Consider the following 11,287-nt stretch of genomic DNA (forward strand, 5'->3'; position numbering starts at 1 on the left):
TCTCCTTGCCACCACTGCCTGCCCCTTGCAGCACTGGATCTCTGCTCCCTGCGGAGCCAAGTTGCACGGCAGGGACTAGCTCTGCTTTGCTGTGTGACCTGACTCTGCTGGGAGCAGAGATCTGCATTGGGGTCTCTTTCCCATTGCTGCCTGCTCTGTTCAGCCCTGCATCTCCAGGGCTGCGCAGGGTGGCCAGCGGCAGTGGGGAGACCCCGTGTTCCCTGCAGAGCCAAGTCGCACACCAGGGCAGCAGCCTACAGCTGGTTCCTGCAAGCCCAGCTCTGAAATTTTCCAAAACGTTTCTGAAATGTTTTGGATGCCTTGTTTGGTTTCAGAGAAGTTTCTGAGCCTTCTGTTTCGATTTGGGTTCGGTGTTTTTCGGGTGCTGAAATGGCCCGAAACGCTTCTGAAATGAAACAGCTGCTGAAATTTTTCAGAGTCCTGCTCCACAGTGCTGCAGGCATGTCGTAGCACCACTTTCAGGCTCTCTGGTGCTGAGAGCTGTGTTGAGGCACACGTTCAAGATCCCTTTGAGAGATCCACTGCTCTGAACTGCCAGGTGTGGTGGAGCAGGAGTGAACAGGCAGGGTTTGTTTCTCAGCAGTGGTCCTGGGTGCTCAGCACAGAATTTGTATCGGCGTGATTACACTGTCGTCTGTGATCTTATGAAAGGCTTGAAGCCAGCTTTCCTGAGGTGAACAGCTAGTACACATATTTTTTTGTTCAACTTAATCCTTAAGTAAATATTTAAGTCATTAATAAAATTTGTTGTTTTTATTACAGTGACTGTATTGTATAACAATGAAGGTGCTGTGCTGCATGTGCTTTGTAAAGCACTGCTGTGTCCACATTAATGTTGTCGTATCTTGATGGCTTTATGGGGGTGGGGGGGAAAGAGTAGCTAAGGGTAATGAGGATGTCCAGCAGGAATATGCAGACTTTGGCTAGGATTACTTGGAGAAAAACTGAAATTATTAACTCTTTAGAATTGCTTTTCTAAGAATGCTAATGAGACCTGTTGATAAATTTGTCCATACACTTCTGTTAGATTGTTTTTTTCTTAAAACCTTTATTTTTGTTACAGCTGGATTATGAATAACTTCAACCCAATTAGTTCAGTGTGAACATATGCTAGTAAATCAAGATGGCTGATAAGTAACTTTATTTTTATACATCTTGAAGAGCAAAAGAGGAAACAGTCAAACTTGTAGCCCTTAAATTAATTTTGTTGCAAGAAAAGTCTTTGTCTTGGAAATGTCAAGATGACTATTTCTGCTGTAACTCACAAAAGTGATTATTTTTATTAAAACTATAACTTCTGATGTGCCTTCAGCTTAAGTAAAGCATATGATGTGCTGGTTGTATCGTGCATTCCTACTTTTATGTGCTGGTTTATAAAGATTGTTTTACATTCATCTGTTATCATAGTCATCTTACTTTCTGGGGTAATTTAATGTTAATAATTGAAAATAAGAAAGCATTGTAGTATTCAGTACAACTTTTAGGGGTTAAAAGTGTCACAAAGCTTTTTTTCTTCTTTAAAAAAAATAAACTAAATTTCCATGCAAACAGTGGGACTTCTGTCTGTTGGGCATCAGTTAAACTAATTTTTGTTCTCTGCCTTAGTTCGTATTTATGGAGATTGCAGAATATTCTTCGTGCAGCATAACTGCTGTAATTCATTTAAACTGAGCCTTTTAGAGAACTGGCTACCTGTTCTGTTACTGTCTGTAAGCCTGAAACAATTGCGGCCTCCAACCCAAAAGCAGATGAATGTCACTGCTCAGCCCAGAAATACATGCAGGGTGCATGTAGTTCATGAAGTCATGTGCAGCAGAGCTTTCTGAAGGTTTTTGTATCCATTTGTGGAAGACAAGCAAAAAGGCCAGAAAGCATGTGAAAGAAACAGGCACAGAAAAGTTAAGGAAACAGTCTAAACAAGTGCTGGGCCTGTGGCCCTGAGACTAGCTGAATGAGAGCTGGAAGAGGCCTGGAACTGTGTGCAGATGTTGCATTCACACTTGATTGATTCCTGATGCCTTCATGGACATACGACTCGGTGCACTACACGTAAAAATATGGGCTTGCCTCAAAGGAAAATGTAGCCAATTTTTTCTAATGGAATCAACCTGCAGTAACCATTTTTCTGGCTCACCACTTTGGTCAAACTGTGGTGATCTTTATCCCCCCCAAACACACACACACACACCTTGATAGAGACTCTAGAGGAAGGGTGGGCAATTTGGGCATGGGGGTGCGTCACAGAGTTTTGATGAGATGTCGTGGGCTGGGTCAGCATCCTCTCCCCGCATCCCCTCGCCACTGCAACAACTCACCAAAACTTCCTATGTGGGACAGGGCTGCAGGAGGGCAGGGTGTGTTGTGGGGTGGTGACAGCACAAGGCCGGGCCCTGGGGTAGAGCCACAATCCCTGCACACTCCTGCCCTATGGGGGGGTGCTGACATATGTGTGGGGGGCAACTTGATGCTAGGTCCCAGGGGTCAACTGGAGATGAGGGTAGGGAGGAGGCTGCAAGGGGAGTGTGCAGCAAAGCCCATCTGGGTTTCGTGATCCACAGATGCCCCCACGGCACTCCACATGGGGCCAAGTCCTGCCTGGGGCAGCCCATGCCATGCTCCAGCCCATGTCTGCTGCTTACTGGCGGGGCTGCAGCTGCCAAGGTGCTGCTCAGCCCCCTTCACCTCCAGCTGCAGCTCCTACTGCGCTGCTCTGGGTTTGGAGGAAGCCACTTCAGCTGAGCAGCTCCAGTCCTGGCACACATGGCTCTGCCTGCAGCTTCTTTCTACCCACTCGGCCCTGTGCGCCAGGGCAGGTGGAAGGGAGCCAGGAGCTGGAGCCCCATGTGCTGGGGCAAGAGCCACCTGGCTGAAGCTCCCAGCTGCCTTCCACCCAATGGCCTCCTGTGCCAAGTCCGGAGCTGGAGCCCTGCCCACTGGGGCAGGAACTTCCCAGGCGAAGCTTCCTCCCCGCCTGGGGCGGCGCAACAGGAGCAGAAGGAGCCACCGCTGGAGGTGAGGGGACTTGAGCAGCACCTGGGCACGTGTACCAAGAGCAGCTCTGCTGGAAGCTGAACACATTGGCCCGGACTGGGAATGATGGGTGTGGGCTTGAGTGTGGCTTGGGCTGCCCCTGGGCGACGTTTGGCCCCATGTGGAGCACTGCGGGGCCAGCCTCAGGCCAGATCCCATCACTTGGCAGGCACCCCACCACAGGCTGGATCCAGTCAATTGGTGGGCTGGATCTGGCCTGCGGGCCATATTTTGTCCACCACTGCTCTAGAGATTTAACTTGGCTCTAGAGGAATTTGTTCTGGTTTTGGTTGTTAAATGTTATTTGTTGTATCCGTTTCTTGTCTATACCTTCCCCTTTGGGGGGATTTTTCTGATTTCTTTGTTGTGGTATAGGAATTAAAACCAGCTAGCTGTAGTGGTTCTAAGCTCTCCCTTTGATCTCATTATGATGCGATTATTACACATATGTAGTAAAGTCATCCGCTGCATTGACTGTAATAGCCATTCTTCCAAAGTGTGTCACTATGCATGTCAGCATACCTCAAGTAAACACCATGCACTTATAACTAGAAATAGGTAATGCGGTTTGTGCCGTGGAAACAATAATGTGATCATCCTTTATTTGTGGTAGGGTTTTCTTTCTAGTGGCTGTGATGGAAACAGTAAACCGGATTTGCAGATACATTGGTAGAGAGAGGCTGCCTGTAACATCAGCTCTAAAGATAAAGTGACTTGAATATCAATTTATATTGCCAATTCCCACTATTCTGATTCAGTTTTGATTATGTAAGTTACACTCAAGATTTCAGTCTGTGAAGAGAGGTTCAGAGATCCTCTATGTAATCTCTTTATCTCTAAGGTATAGAATGAGGAAAAGATGCTTGAAAGCTTTCAAAATAGTTGACGCAAGAGAACATAGAAGATTGATTTGTCATTTTTTGTGCCTCCCTTTCCTCTCGTGCTGAGCATATCCTGCTTCCCTGCGTCCCTCGTTACCTTTATCTTAAGTGAGGAGAGCACAGATTCACTCTTTGGGGGGGCAAATCATAGACCCCGTTCCACCGTTTTTAAACCAGTCTATGTGTGCTGAGCCTGTCTTCTGTTACAGGTCTAGACCGGTTTTGTATGCTGAACTTTTCTGTTCTGTTATGGTTATAGACCAGTATCTGATCACTTATACCAGTAAAAGTGTAATTTTTGTACCTGGTCAAGCAGTCTTTCAGTTGTCGGCAACTGGAAAAACATGGGTTTTAAGTGTCATTCCATTCCTCATGTAACCCCAGAATAAATTTAAAAACTGCATTACATTTCATTTTTTCTAAAAGAGTAATCGCTGCTTTAATTCATTGCTTAATTGGTGTTTCTCTTATTAAAGAAGAGATGCATCCAGGAGTTTTCATAACTTGTATATAGAAGAGAGAAGCTTGCAATGGCAGGGTTAGAGTGGTTTGCAGATATGCAGTGAGGCTTACAGGAAATTCCACCTAGGTTCCTGGGAGATTTCTGTTTGAAAAAAATTGCTTTATTTTTTGCCCACAATTTTAATCAACAAAACTTTTGTGTTTTGGTAATTGTAATGCCCTTTAACTACGTTTGATGTGGTTAGGGTTGTAACAAGCATGATTGTAAATTTTAGATAAGCTATATAACTTGCTTCTAAATGAACTTTGATATATATAAATCCAATTAGGACTTTAGAGTTGCTTATTACATTATTATTTTTTAGTTTTACATTTTCATGTCTTTTAATAAGTGTACCTCTGGTGGCCAGATGCAGGGGGGTAGGCCGGGGACCCTACCTGCTTGCCTCTCCTGTGGCTGGGGGGTGAGCTGCAGGGGGCCCTGGTGCTTCCCTGCATGGCAGCAGTGCTCCTTGGAGCTGCCTGGGCAGAGTGCCAGCAGGTGGGTGGTGCCTGGGGTGCCACCCCTTCAGAGGGAAGCACCGGGTTCCTCTGCAGCTCAGGGGCTCTGTGATGCTGTTACAGTATTCGGTCAAAGGATAACTAAAAATCCTGTATTTAAAGAAATACTTTTGCAATAAAAATGTAATAGCAAATGTTTTGCAGGTTTCAGCTAGTTATTTGCATAATACACTGTTTTAGAACGTCCCAGTGCTTACCACAATGCAAAGACAATGTGACAATCAGTGCAACCATAGATCATGTGACTGAGAGTTACTGTTACAGAAATTCTCAAATATTCCCCATATAAGCCTCTTTATTTGGGCGGGGGGGAGAAGAAAGAAAAAAAAGAAGAAAAAAGAAGCAAATTCTGGGCTCCAGTCAACCAACTCCCAATCCTGAAGTTCTCTTTTCTTGGGAAAGGTGATCAAGAAGGTGGTTACATAACTCCAGATCTCATTCATCCCCCTGTCCTTGACCTCATTCAGTCATTCAGTAGGATTGCAGACTGGCAGCTTGTCTGGAAGTGATGTACATGGAAGTTGTTGATTATCATAATGCACTAGCCAGAGGCTAGATCTCTTTACTGCTATTCTTTGATTTGTTATCAGACCCTCATGGGGGGTTGCTGGCACAGCTTTGTAAGTTAGAAAAGGGAAAAGTAATGGCTCTAGGATAGCTTGGATCAGTACTGTCTAATAATTCCCAGGAAATGCTGGTGGGTAGGGACCTACCAAATTTGCAGCAGAAGTGGGCTGGCTCCTTTAATCTTGCAGGTTCTTCCACATCGCCCCCCAGCTGCTGATTGGCAGAGGGGCCTTGCTGCTTGCTTCTTATCGGCAGGAAGACAAAAACTGTGGTTTTAAATGTGGACCATTTTTGCCTCCTGACCGGTCGAGACCAAGCAGTGGAGCTGTTGGGGGGGCAGCCGATCAGAGGGGGGAGGCAATAATGGTGCCATATTTAAAATGGTTGTTTTCACCTTTCCACTGATCTGGAGTGAGCAATGGGGCCCCTCCGCCAATCAGCTTGCATGCGGGGGAGCCGGCAAGATTAGAGGAGCTGCCACACAGCCCATTTCCACCACAAATTTGGCAGGTACCTACTGTTGGGTGGTTCTTCTCTCTGGAGTTTTGTAGGACACCAGTCTCTGTTGCCTCTCCTATGTAGCATCTATGCAAAACCTGCAGGACTAGGATGTGGGTACAAGCTGCAGTATTAGCACAACACTGCTGATGCCTATGTCTGTCTTCTCTGGCTCTGAGACAACTTTTGCAGCGCTCACGAAATGTATGAAAGAATTTTGTGACCTGGAATAAAGCCAGGTGTCTATTGGCCTTGTTCCATGTTAGTTTTAGGAGCCTCCTGGAGCTCTTAGCCCCTGGATTGTCCATACATTAACACATGAAATTAGTTTTAAGGACTCTTTAGGCAGCTTAAAGTTGCACCACCCCAAGCTAGGTTTATCTTTGATCTGTGATACCTGGCTCCTGTCACACTAACATGTAGGCACTCTAGGCTACACATCTGCGTAAACACTCCACCCACCCCCCTCTCTGCCCTGGCTCAGATTGGGCCCATTGCTTCCTCTGCTCCCCTCCAATTGGGCAGCCACCCCCAACCCCATCCCCATGCTCCACCAACTCGGATCGGGCCTGCTTCTGCAGCACCCCATATCCCTGCTTACCCCCTCTAGTCCCTGGGCTTACTTTTGGCTGCTGGCGCTGTCCCAGGGCGCAGGCGTGAAAGGAGAACCAGCTTGCCTGGGTGCTACCGCAGCTCTCTAGGTAGGACTCGGCTCAGGGAAGAGTAGCAGCGGCAGTGGCTGGACAGCATTTGCAGGCAAAAGTAAGCTGCTGATGTTGGGGGGAGCCTTGATGTTGGGGCAGGGAACCCTGAAGGGCTGGGGGGAAGCCTGGAATGGGTGGGGAGGGAAAAGGATTTAGTTTTCAGTCCTCAAGGCTCCTGCTGGCTCCTTTTCTACAAAGGTTCCATGAATATATTGTTTCATAATATAATAATATATAATTAGAAGTTATAATTCCTATTCCATGATGATATCTTTGAGCTCTAACATATCTTAAATTAAAACTACCTTTATATAGGTTAATTTTTGTAAAGTATCGTAACAAAAAACACAAAACTACAATTAAATTTTAGAAAAATCTGATTTTTAAAATTCTTTTTAAGAAAAAAAAACATTGGGTTTTATCTACTCTGTGTTAGTTAGCAAATTCCTATTATCTCCAGTTTTCTTTAACCTGATGATTACCATGCCGCGATGATAAACAGCTGGTCAAAAATGCTGCCCTCGTGCACTAATGCATGTCAAGTTCAAGAAATTTGAAGTGTATATAAAAGAATACACAACTTGCTCTGAGAGAGGAAAGTATAGATGTAATTGGGTTTTTTTGTGGATTATTAGCAGTATACATTGCAAACTTGCGTGGAATATAATTCTGTTTCTAGTTTAACAAATGAATAAGATAAATGTGTCCATTTTGTAGTCATCTTTGAAGGTCATTTGGCTAATTCATGCTGATGCAAAGCAACCATTTCTTAATAAAGACTTAGGAGTTGGAATGGGAGAAGTTTTTCAGTTGCCTGGTGTCTTAAATGTAATAAAAATCAAGATTCCTTTAAAAGAGTTGTCCATCACTGGTGGCCCCTGTGTACATGAAAACAAAATAAATCTAGTTTTCTACCTGTTCTGTTGATAGAATAGTAGATTATCTGCCCATCCTTCTAAGTAAGATGAAACTGTTCAAACAGACATCTGATAGTGCCTTTTAGTCTGTTTTTACTTAATGTAGTTTTGCTAAGCCCCTCACTCAGGAAGACTAGCAAGAGAAAGAAAAGCAGCAATTACACTTCCTACATTACCACCCAAGAATACTTTACAGCACTGGGGAAAATAATGGCTGGTTATATAGACACCAGATAGCATACAGTAAAGGGCAATGTATCCCACTGCTTTTGTGGGCTTCTATAGCCAAAAACTTCACTGACTACTGGCAAAATTACAACCAATTTTATTACAGAAACTGTCAATGTGGAAATAATGAAATCTGTGGAAATGTTTGGAAAAACAGAATCGGTAGATTTATTGTTATGGGATTTTAGTATGGCACTGCATTTTTTTGTGAAATACTAATTCATCGTTTAAGTCTGTAATATTTCTGACTGCTCTTCCTTACTTAGTGTGTCTAAGGGGTCTACAAAAGATGAGTATGATCAATCAAAAGTGTGCAAATACCCACACTTACAATTCAGAGGGCTCTGCACCTCCATTTGAAATTTTCAAAGGGGTCTCCAAATGAAAAAAGGTTGAAACTCAATGAGAGAGTTTATGTGCATGAATTTGTATTCTTCTGTAAGTCTTGGCTTCTTCTAATTAAATCTCATTTTTTAGTAGTAGGTGAATAAATAGTACTGTTAAAATTCAGTATCCAAGATACAAACTGTTAAATATTAGGGAAATTCCTGCAGCGACGTTGTTGATGATTTGAGCAGTGTTTTATGAAAACTGTACTGATACTGCTTTCCTTTGAAAGTGCACTTCAAAAGGAATTAGTGTTTCATGTAAAAAGATAACAGACTTACGAAGACTTCTTTTCTTGTTCCATAGACGTTCCATCTTCAGAGCAGCCTGAACTGTTCCTAAAGAAACTTCAACAGTGCTGTGTCATTTTTGACTTCATGGACACACTATCAGACCTTAAAATGAAAGAATACAAGCGCTCCACTCTTAATGAACTGGTGGACTACATCACAATAAGCAGAGGCTGTTTGACAGAACAGACTTACCCTGAAGTAGTTAGAATGGTGAGTTTTTTCCTTATCGTGGACTCTGTAGAGACATGTGCAATTCCAGTTTGATGTTGGGGAAAGGGGGCAAACTAAGTCCTGGGATAATGCATTAAATGTGTCCTTTGGTTTAGTAGACATAACCAGCATATAATTCTTCAAAAATAATTAAAGCTCAAATTTTCACTTGTACTTGAATAAACATCAAAAGGGCCAGCAGTGTAAAAAGCATGTGGAAGGTAAATCTGGAATATTTCAAGTTGCTTCTACTGAATTGCTGTAATCTCAGTTGCTTTCTTTCAAGTGGAAAAGAATTTTAAAACGGAGTAATTTTATCCTAACTCTTTACAGTGTTTGTGTTTCTAGGATAAAAACAGTTTTAAATGTAATGATTTCTTTATGAAGGAACTTTTGTTGCCTTTGTCATTATAACTAAGTACAAAGTGGTAGCTACAAGGGATGCATTAATTTAAGAAAATTATAATGGTGAAAATGTCACATAGGATCAACCTGGAAAAAGCTGCGTTGGGCTTTGTAGATTCATAGCAGCAATATTAAGGGGTCACCAGGAGTTCTCAATGGTAATGCCATACAGCATGAATGTTATTAATAAATTATCAGTTACCACATGTACCTTCAATAGGAAAACTGAACTAGGATCTGACATGAAGTGAAGGATATTCATTGCAAGTTATGTTACTGCTTCAGGTAGACTTTCTGTATTAAGCTGCCACCTGAGCAATAGACAGTCAAGCAGAACCTTTGTTGCATTTGGTTTTATAATGGTATTGTGTGATCACAGAAGCCAATAATAGCTACATCCTTTGAAGAACCTTGAATAGATTTTGCACTGCAGTGTATATACTCCTCAATTTCTTTCTTGTTCACAAATACTTGAGTGGTTGTCTAGGATTTAGAATATATGCAAAACTTATTCTGTAATTACTAGCAAACAGTGCCTTAAAAGAATGTTATGGGTAGACAGTCAAGCACTCAAAATAAGGAAAAATCCCATAAGTGGCAATTCCTTCTCCCTCTTGTACATGTACTTTCAATATACGGGTTCTAATGACAAGATCGCATACAATTTTTTTTCCATGGTACCCCTGCTGTATTCAGTTCAGCAGCTCACTGAATGAACTGCTATTCAATATCTTGTATTTCAGCATGTGTGGCCCCATGCATTATTTATTATACGTCATTCAAATCCTGGTTGTAATGCAGGATTATCAATTTTCTCCTGGGCTTTTCTGAGATGTTCATCAGTGTAGTATCTGAATGTTTCACAACATTAGTGTTGTCTTCCTAACAGAAGGATTGGTATTATTCCTGCTTTACAGATGGGTCTTGGAAATGCATAGACATACAAATGGATGCTATTTGGGGTTTCCTGTTAGAGATTTCTTATGGTTTGACTTTGTCAGAGAAATCAGAATGTTAACAGTGATTTGTTAATTCAGTACACAGCTCTCATGGACTGTAATTGCAGTGGTTCAACTGTAAATCAGGATCTAACCCTCTCAAGTTCCTTAGCTCGGAAACTGAGGAAAGTACAGGTAGCGGCCACTTGTGAAAAGCAGTTTACATCAGTGGTGCTTAATCTTTCAGCTCTGCGGGCCGGATGAGTTGTTTGGGGCCAGTCCATGAGTCAGATCCCTCATAGGATTGGGCCTCGTGTACCCAGATTTGGCTGTGTGCACCCAACCTAGTATGCAGGGCTATGTTTTCAGAGCCCACTGGGCTCCCCGTGGGTCCAGAAGTTTGGCAGCAAAGGGAGCAGCAGCTAATACTGCCACCCTGGCCCCACTGCCAAATTATTGGACCCATGAGAAACCTGATGAGGCAGATAATGTGACTCTGTGAGCCAAATCTAGCCTGCAGGCCAGGGGTTGAATGCCCATGGCTTATATCACTTGCTAAGCATTAAATGCCATGTGCATGCGCACAGCCAGGAATGCAGCCTGGCGGCTTGGACACCAGCATCTGGATAGGAAGTCTGTGGCAGGGGGAGGTGTGTGAGAGGAGAGAAGGGGGCAGATTGAGGCCCCCACAGTGAGGGAGGGGCCAGCGCTGCTCAGCTGAAGCGTGGGTGCAGGGTGGAGCCATGAGCAGCTCATCTGGGGGGCATGGGCTGGGGGATGGCTCACCGCCACTGCATGCACCCCTGGAGGAGGCATGGAGGGGCGTGTGGACCCCCAGATCTGCGTGTGGGGCGAGAGCAGGCTGCCTGCTGCGGGTTCATGGCCAGGAGCTGCCCTGGCCTCTTCCCTGTGGTGGGGCTGGGCTGGGGCTGTGCTCGGGGCGGGCGGCAGTGGCGCTGGGAGGGGGGCTATGAGGGGACTACAGCTAATCCAAAATTTGCTGTAGCTCCCTCCCCGCCCCCCCCCAGTGTCACCACTGCCCACCCTGAGTGCAGCCCCAGACCAGCCCCTCCACTGGGAAGAGGCCAGCGCAGCCCCCAACCCTGAGTCTGCAACAAGCAGCCCTCCCTTGCCCTGTGCATAGATCCTAGGGGGGTACATGCCCCCCCATGACTCCCCCGGGGA

At 44.5% G+C, this 11,287-nt stretch overlaps 1 protein-coding gene across 4 annotated transcripts in view; it reads left to right on the top strand.

Moving 5' to 3' along the window:
- Nucleotides 1–11,287, top strand: part of PPP2R5E (protein phosphatase 2 regulatory subunit B'epsilon) — a 103,639-nt gene that overhangs the window by 48,491 nt on the left and 43,861 nt on the right. For all 4 annotated transcript variants that reach the window (XM_019550845.1, XM_019550848.1, XM_019550847.1 and 1 more), the window contains exon 3: nucleotides 8,563–8,759. In XM_019550845.1, the coding sequence (XP_019406390.1) occupies nucleotides 8,563–8,759 (197 nt within the window). The remainder of the gene's footprint in view (nucleotides 1–8,562; nucleotides 8,760–11,287) is intronic.

The sequence above is a fragment of the Crocodylus porosus genome, unplaced genomic scaffold (genome assembly GCF_001723895.1).
Source record: "Crocodylus porosus isolate Cpor-Errol unplaced genomic scaffold, CroPor_comp1, whole genome shotgun sequence".
Lineage (NCBI taxonomy): Eukaryota > Metazoa > Chordata > Crocodylia > Crocodylidae > Crocodylus > Crocodylus porosus.